Source organism: Symphalangus syndactylus, chromosome 9 (assembly GCF_028878055.3).
Source record: "Symphalangus syndactylus isolate Jambi chromosome 9, NHGRI_mSymSyn1-v2.1_pri, whole genome shotgun sequence".
NCBI classification, from domain to species: domain Eukaryota; kingdom Metazoa; phylum Chordata; class Mammalia; order Primates; family Hylobatidae; genus Symphalangus; species Symphalangus syndactylus.
In genome coordinates, this window is record NC_072431.2 from 58106869 (window position 1) to 58126769 (window position 19901).

The window sequence follows — 19901 nt, forward strand, 5'->3', positions numbered from 1 at the left end:
ACATAGAAATGCGAGTACCTTTCAGCTACACCTCAGTCTCTGTGGCCAGATGATCTGGTTGATTTGCGCTATTGGGGAGGATGATTGACTCATATTTCCCTGAATGACAGTGTGCAGAAGAACCACAACTTAAAAAACCAATTTCCAGGACATTCCTCCTCTTGTGGAATCTAGCCTTCCAACTGGTGATATTCACCTGATAAGCATAGTGCCAGTGATATGGTCTAAATCTGTGCCCCTACCCAAATCTCATGTTGAAATGTAATCCCCAATGCTGGCAGTTGGGCCCGATGGAAGGTGATTGTATCTTAGGGGCAGTTTCTCATGGTTTCACACCAACCCCCTTTGGGTATTGTCCTTGTGACAATGAGATTTTATGAGATCTGGTGGCTTAAAAGTGTGTGGCACCTCCTCCCCACCCTCTCTTGCTTCTGCTCCAGCCATGTAATATCTGCCTGCTTCTCCTTCACCCTCTGCCATGATTGTAAATTTCTTGAGGGCTCCCTAGGGGCAGAAGTCGCTATGCTTCCTGTACGGCCTACAGAACCATGAGCCAATTAAATCTCTTTTCTTCATAAATTACCCAGCCTCAGGTATTTCTTTATAGCAATGTAAGAAAGGACTAATACACCCAGACATGCTCACTTTTTTCAAGGTGATCAATCACAAAACAGTCAGTTTATTGCCTCTGCACATCAAGTATCTCTGTAGGAAAACCCATTAAGGCTGCTGCTCCTATGGCAGGCCTGCTTGCAACTCATCTTTGATGGGTCATGTATGGACTCCCCCAACTGAGGGTTCTGGATCTCTGAAGACCTTCCCAGTCTGATGTTACTGAGGAGTGTAACTGGAGGAAGAAGAAAGGCTGATGGCAGAGGTCGCCAGCCATCAATTCAACTGTGAATCTGCTAGTCCCGCAAGGTTGGTCCCACAGAGGCAAATTAGGAAAATGCAGCTGAAAAGTATGGTGTGCATAAATGGATCCATATGCCTCATATGTGCTTTCAGCTGAAAGGCAGGCACCTTCTAATGTCCAGGTACCTTCCTGTTGATAGCAAAAGGTACAGTATTCCACGTAAGTAAACATAAAATGTTCCAGACAGTTGAATTAAGACCTTGTTTTCTCTTCTATAATGGGTAGCACTTAAGGCAGTATAGGTTCCAAACATTCTGTACAAATCCAGTGACTCTGATTATATGTGGTAAAATACAACTGAGAAATGGCCTGGAGGGTTGTGTTTGGAGGACCCAGCAGAGGCAGCATGTAGTGAATTTGGATCTTTGCCCCAGAACAGTTAGTGGAAGTGTGTGCACCGTCTACTGAAATTACGGTGGCCTTGGGTTTTCCCACTCCTGTTCCTTCTTTTGTTGTCACAGCCATGGCAAATCCATGACACTAATCTCTGCTTCTAAACTTTCTACATGTTACATGATCTCTCAGACCAGGACAAACTAATGAGTTAATGTGTCAGCAGCATTGGACCCCAAGGAAGGATGTGGGTGAGTGTCTGGACTCACATGGTTCCATGTCAAGGCAGAGGCTGTGCTGGGCAAACTGTTTAGTTTCTTTCCAGCTCCCCTCTGCTTGGTAGAATAATGCTGCTTTCGGTTCCAGTGAAGAGGCTAACAGAAAAGCCAGTCATCTATTGCATATAATTGTGTTGGCCTAAGGAGGGCATGGTCTACACTACAGTTTTTGACTCCTGGGCTGCACCAGCATCGTCTAAGTTTAAGGTATTGTCTACCTGGCTGCCTGAGTCTGTAGTGACCACCCAACAACATGGCAGACCACACAGAGTGACACATTTGATGTCCCTGTGTCCAGGCTTGAAGCAGACGAGATGCCAACTTGTTTGCCCTTTGAGTGACCTCCACTGTGGGGCCAGGACCCATGAATATCTCTTTGGAGTTCTGCCCCGAGAGCTGAGGAATATTTTCTCACTTCATATGGATCCTACCTGGATGACTTTGCTATCATCACTGGCTCACAGTCTTGCTTACTCCCCTGCCCTGAGAGTTTAAGACAATCTGCTAAGCAGGTATATTCAAAAAGGAGTTATTAAAATAAACTTTCAGGCATGTATATTTACAAAGACATATGCAGTCTTGTCTTAGAGATATACATTCGTGCATTAGACTCATATTCCTGACATTATTCTGGAAAGGTGATGTTATTTTACACACATTTATTGTCACAAATACTGAACTAACAGCCCTCTTTTATCATCCGGAAGGAACATGCTGGAAATAGTCTATCTCCAAAAAATTCTGGTTTAAAAATGAATGAATGTAAACCATATCAATTCATTTTAAAATGTTAGACAATGGAAACCATGTTGCCACAACTCACTGAATTCCTAAGCTTTCTATGAAAGAAAATGAGGTTTACATTTTCTATTTTCATGTCACTGTGGTTCCCTACTCTTAATAAAAGTCAAATTGAGGTAGAAGACAAATGTGACAGGTGGAGCCTCCACTGCCCACAGTGGAAAGTAACTCTTCTCTCCACCTGCTCTAGGATGCCAGGAATCCCACCAGTGAGAGGGTTCGCCCTCCTGTACTATAACATAAACGGGAAAAAAATGTGTAAAATCCAAATTGGCTTTCACAGCTCCTGCCTTTTCACACTGCTAAAAGATTCCCATTAGGTGAGAAACAAAGCTCTATATTAATCCTACCTCCCAGAGAACCGAGGAAAAAGATTAAAGCAAAGAATAAATCTTCAGAACTTCCTCCAGGTCTCCTTTGCTCTAGAGATTAATCATTGCAAGATAAACAGTTCTGTGTATGACAGGGTGGAGGAGTGAGTCATAGGAGGGAGGGGATTTTCAGGGGCATGGTACAGGGAAGAGGGAAGAGCCAGGGGACAGCTTCCCCTGAAGTCTTGGTGTTCCCAGTGCGTTATGTAAATGATATCCTGGGGTAGAAGTTAGGGGAGCAGGAACCACCAGGTCCACAGGGGACAAACTTCTACACATCCCTTCCAGCAGACAGAGAACCCAGAAAACGAAGGTAATGAGACAAAAACCCAAGCTGCTCCCTCCTGCACCCAGAATCCCCAGAACCTGGGAAGGGGATGAGGATCACACGCCCCATCGTGTTCAGCAGTTTGTAATCTGCCTTTGCTGAGTTTTCATTGACTAGTATAGGTCAAATCTAACCTAATTAGGTCATTCCCACTACCAAATGCTGTCCCTAAACCCTCCTAGTCACCAAATTAGAAGGTGGCTGGGACAAATCCTTATTTATGTCTTCATAAATCTGCATAAGATCAATAATAACCTCTATGTGTTTGTAGCATCCAACAATTAACCTACTCCTCCTTGAACATCTCTTTTGATCTTCAAAACAGATAAGGGAGCAGGGGCCTGAGTAGCACCCCAAGTCCAAGTTAACAGAGGAGAGGAATCTGGACAGTTGCTGACAGATAGAGGAGCACCAGGCAGACAGCCAGGAGAAGCCAGGTTTCCACTGCCAAATTTGGGATGAGGTCCGTCGCCACTTTCCTTCTTCAACTGTCTCTTCTGAGTCTTACATTCAGCTGCGTGCTGCTGTTTGCTGGGCTGTCTGCCTGGAGCTTCCCTGCCCTGCACAGCAGTCTTAGGTCAAGCTGCTGAAATGTTTTTGTGCTGGAGAAGAAGGCGGGGCTGCAGCTGCAGCCAGTAGCAAAGAATCACACACTTCCCTTTGCTGACCTCCTTTGAGTTCATATTCTATGAGGAATCATAAACAACTTAATCAATGTTATCAGGGAGTCCACGGAATCTGAGTTCTTATCAGAAACTGAAGTGGAGCCATTGGCATGAAATCTGTTAAATCTCCTCTTACCTGCCCTTGTTTCCATGGCTGTCCTCATTCCAGAATACTTGAAATCCATCCCCACAAGCCACACCTACAGATCTTTATCCATGCAATTCCCTCTCCCTGGAGTGTACCTGTGCCCCCTAGATGACTCCTACACATCCTTCCAAGCCCAGCCAGACAGACCCCTTCTATTAAAAGTCTTTCCTTACCAACCTCCTCACACAAATGTAACCATTTCCTCCTCTGGGTGCCTCCTATCCTCCTCACACAGTCCTATTGTCCTCTTTCCTCTCTACCACCCTTGTGGGTTTCTGTGCCTGTTTCCCGTAGAAGAGGTGAGCTCCTCAAGGGCACAGTTTGGTATTATTTACTTTCATGACCCTGGACCCTAGCAGGGTACTGTACGCATGGTGGGTGACCAGAAATGTTGGTGGAGTTGACTTAGGTGAGATTGCTGGGCCCCTGTGTGTCATCCCCTCTGAGTCTGTGGTGATAGCAATAGACTAATGGTTGCTTGGGACTCAAATGCAGCCAGCACTGTTTCCCAACTAATGCAATTGGTCTTGTGCTGCAAAGGAAAATAATAGAAGACATGTTCTGCCACTTAATTCCTCAGAAGGTAACATACGTGAAGAGACTTACCTGTTGAGAGTTGTACTGAATGTGTCAAGGAAGATACTGTGTATCAGAAGAACACCCAACCACCCTGTGCCTCTAACCTATTCATTCCTGTATTAAAGCATTCATCATGTATTTTAACAGCTGTGCTCCCAGTACTTAGGGAACAAAATTGACTGAGACCCAGACATTAGCTCAATTGTTTTGATTTGTAGATCCCACAAAAAAGTGAGAACATGCAATGTCTGTCTTTCTGTGCCTGGCTTATTTCACCTAACATAATGACCTCCAGTTCCAGCCACGTTATTACAAAGAACAGGATCTCATGCTTTTTTCATGGCTGAATTGTACTCCATTTGTATAAGTGGAGTACTCTCTTTATCCATTCATCTTCTGATGGACACGTAGGTTGCTTCCAAATCTTGGCATTTGTGAATAGGGGCTATTGTGAACATGGGAATGAAGATATCGCTTCAATATATGGATTTCCTTTCTTCCAGGTTTATACCGAGCACAGGGATTTCTGGATCTTATGATAGCTCCATTTTAATGTTTTGAGGAATCTCCAAACTGTTCTCTATAGTGGTTTTAATAATTTACACCAACAGTGTACAAGTATTCCCTTTTCTCCACATTCTCGCTGGCATTTGTTATTGCCTGTCTTTTGGATTAAAACCATTTTAGCTGGGGAGAGATGATATTGTAGTTTTGATTTGCATTTCTCTAATGATCAATGATGTTGAGCACATTTTCATTTGCCTATGTGGCATTTGTATTTCTTCTTTTGAGAAATGCCTGTATAAATCTTTTGCCCATTTTTTGATTATTAAGATTATTAAGTTTTTTCCAAAGAGTTGTTTGTGCTCTGGGTATATTCTGAATGTTAATCTGTTGTTGGAGTGTTTGAAAATACTTTCTCCCATTCTGTGGTTTGTGTCTTCACTTTGTTGATTGCTTTCTTTGCAGCACAGAAACTTTTTAACTTGATGTGATTCCATTTGTCCATTTTTGCATTCGTTGCCTGTGCCTGTGGGGTATTACTTCAGCATTTTTTGTTCAGACCAATGTCCTGAAGAGCTTCCACAATGTTTCCTGTAGCAGTTTCATTGTTTGAGGTCTTAAATTTCAGTCTTTTGTTTTTTTTTTAAGCCAGGGTCTCACTCTGTTGCCCAGGCTGGGGTGCATTGGCATGATGTTGGCTCACTGCCACCTCTGCCTCGTGGGTCCAAGTGATTCTCCAACCTCAGCCTCCTGAGTAGCTGGGACTACAGGCATGCACCACCATGCCCGGCTAACTTTTGTATTTTTAGGTAGAGATGGGGTTTCACCTTGTTGGCCAGGCTGGTCTTGAACTCCTGACCTCAAGTGATCTGTCTGCCTCGGCCTCTCAAAGTGCTGGGATCACAGACATGAGCCACCGCACTTGGCCAGATTTCAGTCTTTCATCCACCTCGATTTGATTTTTGTGTCTGGTGAGATATAGGGGTCTAGTTTCATTCTTCTGCATATTGATATCCAGCTTTCCTGGCACCAGAGGATACCATCTTTTCCCCAGTGTATGTTCTTGACAACATTGTCGAAAATGAGTTCACTGTAGGTGTGTGGATTTGTTTCTGGATGCTGTATTCTATTTCGTTGGTCAATGTGTCTGTTTTTATACAAGTACCATACTGTTTTGGTTATTATACCTCTGTAGTATAATTTGAAGTCAGGTAATATGATTCCTCCAGTTTTCTTCTTTTTGCTAAAGATAGCTTTGGCTATTCTGGGTCTTTTGTGGTTCTATAGAAATTTTAGGATTTTTTCTTCTATTTCTTTGAAGAATGTCATTGGTATTTTGAGGGATTGCATTGAATCTGTACATTGCTTTGGGTAATGTGGACAGTTTTAACAATATTGATTCTTACAATATGTGAACATGGAATATCCTTCTGTTTTTGTGTCTTCTTCAATTTCATTCATCAGTGTTTTATGGTATTCATTATAGAGATCTCTCTCTTCTTTGATTAAGTTAATTCCTAGGTATTTAGTTTTATTTGTGGCTATTGTAAATGGGATTACTTTTTTATTTTTGCCAGATTGTTCACTATTGGCATATAGAAATGCTGCTGATTTTTGTATGTTGATTTCGTATCCTGCAACTTTACTGAATATGTTTATCTGTTCTAATAGTTCTTTGGTGGAGTCTTTAGGTTTTTGCAAATATCATTTGGAAATAATTTGGAGTTATCATTTGGAAGTCCTTTTCAAATATCATTTCCAAACATTACTTGGAAATCATTTGAACATTTTCTTGCTTCCTGGCACAAAATGTGTCCTAAGCTTGTCTTGAACATTCTTAACCTGGCCCTGGAATCAGGCATTTCTCTAAAGAGCTCTGGTTCCCTTCAATGGAAAATGGTATTCATAAGCCAAGATCTTGGCACTAAGTGTGCTCATTGCTATTGAAATGTCATTGTTACCTAGCCCTATCAACGGAGAGAACTAGGAAATATATGTTTTTTTTTGTACACACAAACACATATATACATTTACGTCTATCTACCTATCTGTCATTGATCTGTTATCTATCTATTACCTATCTACCCATGTATCTATCTAGAAGGGTATGAATATATACCAGTACATCCACTCCAATCTAATTTCATAGGATTCATGCTAGTTTTCTCCCTGTCTGAATCCATGACTCCCTTCTGCAAAGGTGAGAAGACTGGCTTCTATCATCCTTAATATATTTACCTCTTTGATCAATCCCTTTTATGTAGCCAAACCTCGCCCATCCCTTCCCACTCCTGGATGCCCTTCTGACCTTGTGTGGGTTCTCCATGCCATATTTAGGCTATGGCTGCTCTTGCAGGCCACCCCTCTCTGTGGACCCCTTCTCTGCTTGCTTGGACTGCCACACCCAGGCAGGCTTTTTCCATATGAACACCCACTTGGTCCTCATCCTACTTGGTCTCTGACTTGGAACCACCATGACTCTTTTCTCTACCTTAATGTGTGGCCACCATCTGGCTGCCACCCACCTAATGGCTCTAGGACTAAATTATTCAGAAAGGGAAAATAAAGGAAGAAATAGGAAAAGAAAAGGAATGAGTACTTTTAGCCTTGTTGCCCAATCAATTGACCAATCAACTGTTTTTTATTAAGTGTTCATTGCATTCAGACAGTTGAGAGTTGAGGATGGAATGCAAGAGATGTAAGAAAACATTTCCTGTCTCCCAGAAATATCAGGGGAGATGGGCTGACAACATTAAATCAAAACTAATAATATAATAATGGCTTCAGTTGTATGTTACTAAATATATGTGCAACAAAAAGGCATATATATATATTTTGAGATGCAGTCTCATTCTGTCACCCTGGCTGGAGAGCAGTGGCGTGATCTCGGCTCACTGCAGGTTCAAGCAATTCCCCTGCCTCAGCCTCCTGGGTAGCTTAGATTACAGGTGCGTGCCACCACACCTAGTTAATTTTTGTATTTTTAGTAGAAATTGTGCTTCACCATGTTGATCAGGCTGGTCTCGAGCTCCTGGTCTCAGGTGATCTGCCTGCATTGGCCTTCCAAAATGCAGGGATTACACACATGAGCCACTATGCCTGGTCAAAAATGTCATAGTTAAACTATGAATATTCTTTCTAAGCAATGGGCAAAGTCATAGTGGATGAACTCTCACCTATGTTAATAATCAAATTGAAGTTCTGACAAAGGCCCCACATCAACAGTGATTACAATGATCAAAATATTTAGTTGTTGGTTCTCAGTCATCGGTTCTATAGATTTCTCATTAATGTGCGGGAAAGTATCCAATAATACTTTTATAAAGAGGTTTTTATTGATTTGCTTAATATAAAACTTACTATAGAATACTCCAGCTATAACGTGATATAAATGTCACTGTTCGAGTCATGAAAATAATTCTTATTTTCATTAATGATTGTGGATGAAGTTATTGAGAAATGTTTTTTCTGTTATCAGAGCTCAGGAGGCATTAATGGTGCTAACTGGGGGTAGTGCAGATAGTCCTATGAGACACAGAAAAGCCAAATCTACCTCCCCAGATGAACTGATTTGTTCATCTCCTTTATATTACCGAGTATAACACTCTATATAGACTGTGAGAGAGCTCAATACATGTACAGAATCCTCAGTTATTTATGCAGTACAACCATCTTCATTTCAGGGTTCTTTTCACAAAGTAATTTGAAGTCTCTGGTGTTCTGGGGCACAGCTTTCTTGAAGAGCAAAGCAGAAGTCCTTAGGGAAATCAGGCTCCACTTACGGTCTCATCCCTTGACTCAGCCGTTAGAACAATGGGTTTTTCTGGTTGAAGAAGTCCTCCAAAGCGTAATTTCAGGGGGATCTGCAACAGTTAAACAAGCATATTGAGAAGCGTTAAATAAAGCAAAAGTAGAAAGTATAGCATCAAAGTAAAAAAATGCATTAATGACAATAATGCTTTGTAAACATATAAAAACTACTTTCAGCATTACAAATCTTGGATTCTTTATGCTTACTCTATAAGATGTGTGAAGATTGGATAGTGAGAGCATTCATCATCTATCATTTAACAAAATATTTATGGAGCCCCTATTCTGTGCCAGGCCTGACCTGAGACAAATTCGTGGGAACCTGTGTTCTTTTTAATTTGAATTTTAAGTAAAATGGATGAGTTTTAAAAATTTAAACCAGATTATTAGGTACGATTGCAAACTATTTTTGAAGAGTTATATAAAGTTAATTCTGTGTATGTTGAAACTTGCAACGTAATCCTGAGTACCTATTATATATTTTAGTTATATGGACAGTCTTCAACTTCTAGAGACCAGTAATTCCTCACAGTTGAACCCATCTAGTGTAAAGATGGGAAGACATCTTCAGGAAGCATTATCGTTTTATTTTTTAACATCTTCTCTTGGTTTCCAAGGGTAGGGCAAGTGGGGAACCTCTCAATTCCTACAGTGTTTTGACTCAACGTTTAGACCCACTGTTATTGAGACACTGCTTCAGTGTTGAGGGAACACAACAGAGTGATATTCTGATCTCCATGGAGTGATGGGCAAGAAAATTGCCATTGAGATCAAGAAGTGCCAACTTGGGACTTACAAGGAAGTACCTTCCCCATCCCAGGTGTGCCAGAGGACCACTTTCTCTCAGGACTGAGTCCCCGGTCTGAGCACACATACAGGATAGCTACATAGCTAGCCTAAAGCCACAAATAATGTGGAATATGGAAATAATATGGAAACCATCTCTATCTTCTTTCTCTCCTATCTAGAAAGCCTGCCTAAGGGGTGGATTTGCTTAATAAATACATGAGACCTAGAAATAAGATTTATAGGGTCTTGCTTAATATGAATAAATGACATCTGTTAACTTCTTCAGAGAAAAGATTCCAAATCTTTCTTAAATATAACACCTTATCATTTAAAAATTTTCAAAAGGCATGAATATATTTTCCCTACAGACAGATAGACATGCACGTGCACATGTGCAAGCACACACACACATGCAAATACATGAATGTCACTTGTTAAATGTTCACATTAAAAAACTTAATATTTGTATGCAAGCCAATCGACTGCATATCACTCCTTAAACATTTACCAAATGCCCAAATGCTTGAGTTAGATGAGGCCACTTACAAGGCACCACTGGGATATTTTAAAAGGAATAAAATGAGAGGATATTGTTAATGGATGGGGGGAAGACATTCTTAGATACAGAGAAGATATAGAGAACAAAACTCAATGATTTAATGGCAAATTATGAAATTATATGATAATAGTCTTCAGTAACCAATAACAGAGCAGAGGAGTAAATGAGCCCTGGACTAGGTCGAGAAGACACCTTGGAGGAGCTTGAGAATTGAACTAGGTCTTGAAAGATAAGAACAGAATGAGGAGAAGAAAGGGAAGAAGATTAATAGAGTTATAATTGGGTTGAAAAGGATCCCAGTTGGATAGAGCTAGGCAACTGGAAGGTGAGGTCAGTAAGGATGGCCTTGGACTGTGGTAGTCCTTCATATCCAATAGAACTACCTTAAATTAGTCATTTTCCACCTTGGCTTCACATGAGAAGCAATTGGGGAGCTTTTAAAGCCACACTCTGGGCAAATTAGTTTAGAATTTCTGAGGTGTCCCAGGCATCATGAACTTTTAAAGCTCCCTGGTGATTCCAATGTACAGCTAGTGGTTGGGAGCCACTGTCATGAGAAAGCTTCTACAAGTTCTGGGAAGGAAGAGCACCATTCAAAAGTCAAAACAAGATAATAATTGCACTTCGCAATTGTGTAAAATACTTCCCCATCTTTCCAATCAACTTGAAACTGAATTTAAACTTTGCTCAAGTTCAAGGAGACTGCAGATAGTCATGCCATGCTAATCTACATTGACGTTACATGATGTTTTTAATGCTACAGCTTTTGAACTCCAGAACTGAAGCACCCTTAAAGATCATAGATGGGTCCAAATAGATTCCTTGGCCCATAGAACAAATTATTAAAAGATCAAACAAGTGTATTCTTTTTTAAATATGTAGACCCTTCAGTTAAAATAATTCTTAATAAAACGTTATTTATGCAGAAAATTGACTGACCTGTGTTTCTTTACAAGGTTTGAAGGAGAAGTTCTGAAGGACTCTGATTAGAGCAAGTTTCATGTTCATGAGAGCAAACCTCATGCCAATGCAATTTCTGGGTCCACTTCCAAAGGGTGTGTATATGTAAGGATCTATGTTGTCCTTGTTCTTCTTACTGAACCTGGTTCCATGTTGGTAGATATTTTAAAAGTTAATGATATAATACCCCTAAGAGTTACATGTTAGGGTTTCTTACTTAGGGCCCGCCCCTCTACTAGTAGTACACAGGATACTTTTGTGGACTGGTCATTGAAATCCTGTTACGCTTATTTTGCTATGAGAATTGTAAGCTACAGATCATTTCTACTCTCCTTACACTATAGGAGCTTTCAGTCTTGTTGAGAGGAGATAAACAGTGTTGCAAAGAATATTTATTTCTAAACACTCAGATTATATTCAGGGTGGTGATGTGTTCACACTTTAAAAGGCACATAAGTGATGAGACTGACTGACAGAAAAGTAGATTCCTGCCTTGACTCACACTTATGTTGGTCATGAGGAAGGAGAAGAAGAAATTGTCTTGCACTATTTCAAAGTTGTTATTTTGCTTTTCCTTCTCCTCTCCTCTCATTTTTCTAAGTCTCCTCCTTCTCCTCCCTATCTTGTCTTATCCTTCCTTCTCTCCTCCTTCTCCTCCTTCTTCTTCTCTCCATCTCTCCCTCTTTCTCCCCCACACCTCCATAGAATAGTTGAAGTCAGATAATTTACATGGGCATATGATGCTACTGTATTGATGGAAAGCAGTATCATCACAGCTTTCCTTGTCTATCTGTTCCACTAACCTATAAATTCTTTGAAGGTTAGACCCTTGTTTTTTATTCAAACTTGATTCCTAAATATTTGATTATATTAAGGAAAAAATATTCATTTGTGGGACATAACAATAGCATTGTGATCATGTGTTTTTAAAAGAGTCATTATATTTTGGACACTTATCACCCATAAGGACATAACTGATGGCCTTCATTTTAAGTTGTTGGGACTGTGGGTGGCTGTAGTTTTCTTTTGTCTAGTCTGTGGTTTGTAAAGTGTGACGATCAATTTCATGATAAAAAAAACTTAAACGTAAAAAGACAAGCAAATGATTGTACAAGTCCATGACTGTCCTGTAGATTAAGAGAGGCAGAATATACTTGAACCAGGCTGGTTCAGGGAGGGCTTCCTTCCCAGGGGCCTTGTACCTTTCAGGGAGGAACTTCTCAGGCTCTGTCCAGTACTTTGGGTCATGATGAAGAACATAGCTTGGAATCATCACCACCACCCCTTTGGGAATGAACATCCCATTGATCTCAACATCTTTTTTGCAGACCCTCTCAAGTCTCATAGCAACTGGGAATAATCTGAGCGTTTCATTCACCACCATGTCAAGATACTCCATCTGTAGCACAGTATCATAGGTGGGTGGTGCCTGGAAAGAAAGAAACAGATTTGGATAAATTGAGATTTTGAATTAACTTTTAACTCAGTCCATGCAGTACTATTGACATGTTAGAAGCTCCAGAGAATAACTCATACTGGTAAAGGATTGTAGCATTCATAAAGTGTTTTAATAACTGTCATGCTCATTGGTGCTCAATGGCCCACTAAGATGTGTGGAGGGGTTATGAAGGTAGGAAGCATTCGGGATGGCACTCACCCCAGGGACTGAAATCCTTAGCATAACCATCTAGTGGTTTTTCTTTCTCATGGAAACAAACGTGACTAATAGGCTATGACCACTAGCATCAAATAAAATATGACAGTGATTGTCACCTTTCAAAAAAGAGATCACACGTCTGTAACCAGGAAAGTGAAAACAGATAGAAAAAGCAAATTCTCTGTGCCACACAAGGACTATTGGTCAAAGTCCTGCTTTATAACTCTTTTTGTTATATATACAAACAAAAACAGTTACTAAGCAGGATTTGTATTATATATATATATGTGTGTGTGTATATATGTACATAGATATATATACACACACAGGACTTTTGTTATATACATAAAACGTGGAGAGAAACACTGTATTATATAAAATCTCTATCAATAATTTGAGGAAAAACTATTCCCTTTCTATCTGAAATATGACAAAAGAAGGTTCTGGTTGGATGTAACCAGAGCACATAATTTCAGTGCTAGTGGAAGTTATGAAGAGGATAGAACCCCACACAGCCCTGTCCTCATTTGCTGAAACAGTCTCCTAGTTGTTGCTTCAGGGCTGGCCTGTAATCTCTGAAGAACATCCCTTTGTGTTCATCTCACTGCCACACCAGGGCCAGCCCCAAAGCCATGTCTCTTCTTATCACAAAGAATCCGAGTTTTGGCCACGGTCTGAAAACAGTGTGGTTGATAATGCACGTAGTACTTGGTGTTATATTTGAAAGGCAATATTATAGAGTTTAAGAGTTTAGCTCAGGAGTCAGATACCCTGGTTCCTAGTTTGGCTTCTTCACCAGTGGTTACCTGACTGAAACATGAGACATATGTGGGGCAGAGCTGAGTCAGCCTGCACAGCACACCCACGGCCAGGCTCCATCAGACTACAGCCAGACCACAGCAAGTCCTACCAATATTACCAGAGCTCACTATCAAGACTTGTGAGCAATAAATGCTTATGGTTAGATGCCACTGAGGTTTTTGGATGTTTTTTATTTAGCATTATTGTGATAACAGAAAGCAGATGAACCAGGGCCAGGACTGTTTAACAAAGATCTTATATGTCTGCCAATAGCAACCATTCCCTATGTTTCTTTCTTTTCTTTTTAGAGCCTTCCTACACAGTGTCAGTGTAAGCATCATGATTATGCTTTTTATAAAAATTCTCCTGAGAAGTGGTGTGGAGGCATTTTTGTTAATGCTTCACCTCCTCCCTCCTCCATGTATCGTCTACTCACCTTATTGGGTAAAACTGCATCAATTTCCTCCTGCAGTTTCTGCTGGACATCAGGGTGAGTGGCCAGTTCATACATAATGAAGGAGAGAACACTGCTTGTGGTTTCATAGCCAGCAAAAATAAAGATAATTGATTGGGCCACGAGCTCCAGATCAGACAGAGCTGAAAGGAGAAGAAAGACATTTTAGGTAAATCAGATCAATGTAGGGCATCACAGTTTATATGAAGAGAAATCTAAGTGAAGCCCTCAGATCCCTAGGGGAAAAAATAGAAAAGCAATTCAAAGTCTCACTGGGGGTGGTTTCACTCTGATGTGTGTCTTATAGAGCCAGAACAAGGCAAATCATTTTAATCCAGTTTTCCCCAAGGTCTTCAAGAATGTGGGCCATCCACTCCTCCTCGTGCCATCCCTCCCATCTGCACAGCTGGGTAATTGACAGAGAAAGCATTTCTGCATAACATACTCAGTGTTATGGGTGTGCTCCTTTAATGATCCTAAAAGTACTTTATTGTAAATTAATATGGGGTAGTCTTCTCTCCTAAGAAAAATGTAATTTATTTTAGCTAAAATATACCTTGACAAACTTTGAGAGAATTTGCAACATTAATGGTTAAATGTATGGAAACTAAAGGACTTTTCCTGTAGATATGTTTGAAGGAACTTAAGAGACCACTATTGGAATACAGACCACCTTTTGCTACTCAAAGTGTGGTCAATGGGTCAGAAGCTTCTGGAAGCTTATTAGAAATGCAAAGGCTGGGCGCGGTGGTACACGCCTGTAATCCCAGCACTTTGGGAGGCCAAGGCGGGTGGATCATCTGAGGTCAGGAGTTCAAGACCAGCCTAACCAACATGGAGAAACCCCGTCTCTACTAAAAATACAAAATTACCCAGGCATGGTGGCGCATGCCTGTAATCCCAGCTACTCGGAAGGTTGAGGCAGAAGAATCACTTGAATCAGGGAGGCTGAGGTTGTGGTGAGCCGAGATCGTGCCATTGCACTCCAGCCTGGACAACAAGAGCGAAAACTCCATCTCAAAACAAAACAACAACAACAACAACAATGCAAAATCTCAAACCCCACCATTGAACTACTGATTCAAAATCTGAATTTCACAAGATGTGGTGATTTGTGTGCATAGCCCAGCTTGAGAAGTATGGATTATATCTTTGAAATGCATCAGGTGATAGATGTAGGCTATAGGTCTCAGAATTGACTATCTCAGGATGTACAGCAACTGAAGATGGACAAAAAGCTAAATGAGTGGTGATTGACTGTAGTCTGATGAATAGCATTAAAATAGTAAAAGCTTCTATGATTACAAGTTTGCCCCTTCTTGATTTTTCTCCTGAGAGCAGCTCAGGATCGTCCATCACTGGTCTGTTTGATCAGGACTGGATTAGGACATTTAGAGACCTGGAACACAGAAATAAATATAGTGCCTGTTCCAACCATGTAATTCACCACCAAAACCAATATGAAGGGAGTGTGAGAAATGACAACAGAGCTGTGATTTACCAGTGAAGATTTCTGTGATGCAGTTGTGGGTAAATTCAACTATCTAATAATTGTATTCTGTTACCATGAACCTGAGGATACTGATGTGAAACTGAACTATAATCTCAAAGTTCAGAGCTCTGCTGTCCAATGTGGTAGCCACTATCAACATGTGGCTATTTAAAATCAAATTTTATTCAGTTAAACTTAAATACAATTTAAAATTTTTCATCAGTGGCACTAGCCACATATGCAGTTCTCAATAGCTATATGTGTCTAGTGATTTCTAGATGAAACACTAAAACAATAGGCTATTTCCTTTATCACAGCAAGTTGTATTGGGATAGTAGATAAATAGATGGATGATAGATAGATAATAAGTAGATAAATAGATGATAGATGGATAGATGATAGATAGATAGATAGATAGACAGAAGTAGATGTATACATGGACATATTTAAAGCTGTATGCTGAAGTCAGCCTACTCCTGCTCTCTAGAACCAATGATTAAATATTCAGGAATTTTGTGACATGATTGCCAAATCTTGGTGGCTTGAAATTGAACATGGTTATCATTTTGCCACTGTCATACTAATAATGACTTCAGTGAAAATCATACATGGGTTGTAAAACTAGTAGGTGAAAGATTGAAGACAAAGAGGATATTTACACAGTCTCAGAGGTTTTCCCCACAAGTTACTTATCCATTCCAAAGGAAAAAATAACTTTGTAGTCGATTAACCTGGTGAACATGCTTTCACCAAAAATTGCCAGTTAAAATCACCCTTATTTGGACAGCATGCCTCCTTACTGGATGTTAGATGCATTAGGTTGCTGCAAAAGTAATTGCTCTTTTTGCCAATAAAAGTAATAATAAAAATCGCAATTACTTTTGCAGAAACCTAATAAATTTCCAGGCAGGAATTTCAACTCTGTGGATCTGTAGGAGGCTGAGAACTGGCATTGATCTTATGTAGGTGATCCACAGACCGCTGACTCTTCCTGGCATGCCAGTTTTCCTTAGGGTTGCCCTTTAAACTTAGAACATGGCCATCTATGCCTGCATGCCTCTAGAAAGTGCCTCCAGCTACCATTTATAACATCCAAATCTGTGTCGTTCTGCTATGTGGCAGAAATTCTCATCTTCCTGGAATACTTCCTGCATATTTTCAGAACAAAGCCCTCCCTCTGAGTGCCCCACCAGTAGCCCCCAGAAGCACACTTTGGTTACCTTTGTGGGACTCAGTTTCTTTTGAATTCTGAGAGTCAATCATCAGCTGAAGGAAATCCACTCGGTGCTAGAAGCAAAAAGAGAAATTTTATTGACAGAAAGTGACTCATGAAGTCAGAAGTTAATCAGAAGTGCAGTCCTCAACCTCCCTTCTGAGAATATGGCCCCTTGAAGACCAGAAATCTGACGGGTGTTGCCTGAGTCACCAGTGAAAAAAAAAATGTATCTAAATCCTTGGAAAGCAGGATGTTTTCCTGAAACAAATCTGGCTAAAATGTTCAATTTCTTTTTGGTCTTATCCCTGGTCCTAACTGCATACTTGTGAAGAAGTCCTGGACCTTTTATTCTTCTGTCTTCTTCACCGATGTGCACAAAGATTATTCTCCTGACATTTCCAGAACTTATCAGCAGCTTTGGTGGGAGCATCTTCAAATACTGCAACATTCCCCAAATCTATACAATCTTCAGTGACACCTGGGTTACCCAGTCCTGCCTCCCTGACCTGCAGACATCCTTTGGCTGCAATCTAGGCCTCATAAAAGCAAAGCTGAGTTAGCCAAACTTGCAGCCTCAATTCCCATAAAAGACCCCTGTTCACTTGAGGCTGTGAGAGGGCTCAAATGTAACACACACTACACTTCAGCAGGTGGCTCGATAGGGCCTTTCATTGGAGAATGTGTAAAATAACAGGCTTGTACTTGAAATGACTCTTTACCAATCTATGATCTGGAGAAAGCATAATACCAGTAAAATATATTTCCAAACAGTAATGTTTATCCTTTGACAATTTATTGAAGGGAAGTGATGTGATAAAGCTTTATCTGAATAATATTTATGCCATGGCATACTAATTCTTGTGCCTGATATCAAATTTTAAGTGCTATCTCTGACTTATTCTCATATTTTCTTCCTCAAACTCCACTTTCTGCATTCCTACCAAATGAATTATCTTGCTCTAAACATAAGTACTGTTTGTGTTAAAATATTTCTCTAAAAACATACAGGGAAGTGCACCAATCATATGTATATTACCCAAAAAATTATGAAAAAGTAAACATTCTCCTATAACTACCTCCACGTTTTACCTTTTGTGTCTCTTTGAGGCGACCTTCTTTTATCCGTTTTACAGATTTTGTTAGAAAACTTGTAACTTTTCTTGGAAACACAGTGATATTTAATGCTTCAAGAATTGGGGTAAGGAATGGAAAGATTTCTGTAGGGAAAAAAAACCAACAGAAAATGAAACCATTGTGAATGTGCAAAATTTACGTGGAGCAATTCTAATTTTCTCTAGCAATCAGAAGAGTAAAATATATCAAGGTTCTCAACTGGAAGGCATTCCTTCTGTGACTTTTGCCCCTCTTTCAGGCCAGTGGCTCAGCAAGGGCAGGTCTATGCATAGGGACCACCACTACAGCAGTGAGATCAGCAGCCCCTTCTGCATCTTTCGAATAACGAAAAAACAGAACTCAATGCCCTAATCTCTTTGCCTTTATCTATTGGACGAGAGTCTCTTACAATAAGCCAAATCATAATCTGCTGCTTAAATTAATCATGCTGTTCAAGAAATAGCAGGTAGTCAAGATAGAAATAACACAGTGTATCTCTGTCACCCATCATGGGATAAAGCTAAAATCAATAAGGTAAAGAAAATTGGGAAACTCACACATATGTGGAAGTTAAATAATAAACTTTTAAGTAACCAATGAGTCAAAATAGAAATTAAAAGGGCAAATAGAAAGTGTTTTGAGCTGAACAAAAATTAAGATGCGACAGGCCAGAATCTCATGGTATTTAGCAAAGAAGTGCTCAGAGGGAAATTTACAGTTTAATGTGTAAATTTAGAAGAACAAAAAACCACAAATCAATAATCTACATTCATGCCACAACACAGTAAATGAAGAAGGGCAAACTAAGCCTGAAGCCAGCAGAAGAAAGAAAATAATACAGATTAAAGTATAAATTCATGAACTAGGAATTAAAAAAAAACCCTGACAAATTAATATCATTTCTATGAAGCATCCAGAATAGGCAAATCCTTAGAGGCAGAAAGTTGATTAGTGGTTGCATATGATGACAGGGTTTGTGGCAGGGGGTTGATAGCTAAAAATGTATAAGGTCTCTAGACTGACAAAAATAGTTTCAAAGTTTAAAATAGTGATGGTCACACATATCTTCAAATGTACTACAAACCATTAAACTGTACATTTTAAGTGGATAAATTACATGGTGACTTACATCTCAATAAAGCAGTTATTTTTAAGAGAGAGAGAAAAGGAAATAGTAGTCCACATACTTATTGAGAGAATGAATGGATCTAATGAATTAAATCTTAAAAGCTTCTTGGTGTTTTCCACAAAGGGGTCTTGTGGATTGTTGAGAGAGTCGATGTTCACTCCAAATGATGTGCTAGTGATCACATCCATGCTGTAGGCCCCAAAGATGCTAAGTGGAGAAAGATATGGAAAATTAAAATCAGCACCTCTTTACCATCCTTCCACTATACATGCAGCAAGAAACCCACATGTCCAGTCAAGACAGACAAAGAGCCACAGACTTTCAGATCTACTGGATCACCTCCCATCACACTCCATCAGAAGGTGTTATCGGGTGCCAGTGATGCAGCTGGCCCTACGCTGGGTGTGATGGAGACACTGAACTGAATTAGACTTACCTCTGAGATCAAGGAGCCCATCACAGGAAGACAGAGACCCACTATCATACAACTACAGTAGCATGTGTTGATTGTGGGTGATACAAGATGGGTAAGCACTGTGCTTCAGCAGAACAAGAGTAGAATAATTAACTCTTCCTAAGGGGCTCAAGACAGGTGACATTGACTGACTACAGACTCTATGCCCAGAGCTGATTCCTCTTCAGCACTTTACAGAACAGCAACACCCTGTTCTGAGCTCCTAGAAATATCATCCATATTCTCTACACTCCCTGCTCAAGCTTTGGAAAGTTTCACTATCCCCAGCTCTTGTAAGCTGAGATTGCCCTGACGGCAGAATCATTTTAGTAAAATATAATGACCAACAATGTCCTGGTTAAAAAAAAAGTCACTAAAAATTGATTTGGAAATTCCTATAGATGGTGACCATGTATCCCTGGTCTGCCTAGGACAGGCTCAGATTACACCTGCTGTTCCTGCATAATTGAAGCACATACCGGTGTGGACAGCAAATAATAGGTTTACCCTACCTGTAGCATTTATAGTACCCTGTCTCTTTAAG

At 40.2% G+C, this 19901-nt stretch overlaps 2 protein-coding genes across 4 annotated transcripts in view; one reads left to right on the forward strand and one right to left on the reverse strand.

Moving 5' to 3' along the window:
- Nucleotides 1-19901, forward strand: part of ZSCAN25 (zinc finger and SCAN domain containing 25) — a 119499-nt gene that overhangs the window by 77006 nt on the left and 22592 nt on the right. The window lies entirely within an intron of this gene.
- LOC129489605 (cytochrome P450 3A7-like) overlaps nt 1-19901 on the reverse strand; it is a 63796-nt gene that overhangs the window by 784 nt on the left and 43111 nt on the right. For 2 of the 3 annotated variants that reach the window (XM_063646251.1, XM_055292477.2), the window contains 7 exons: nt 18962-19110; nt 17751-17878; nt 16666-16732; nt 13936-14096; nt 12244-12470; nt 11021-11183; nt 7499-8786 (listed from right to left, as the gene is read on the reverse strand). In XM_063646251.1, coding sequence (XP_063502321.1) covers nt 8691-8786; nt 11021-11183; nt 12244-12470; nt 13936-14096; nt 16666-16732; nt 17751-17878; nt 18962-19110 — 991 coding nt within the window. In that variant the 3' untranslated portion in view covers nt 7499-8690. Of the gene's footprint in view, nt 1-7498; nt 8787-11020; nt 11184-12243; nt 12471-13935; nt 14097-16665; nt 16733-17750; nt 17879-18961; nt 19111-19901 lie in introns of those variants that run through there. The other variant, XM_055292476.2, reaches the window with a different exon arrangement.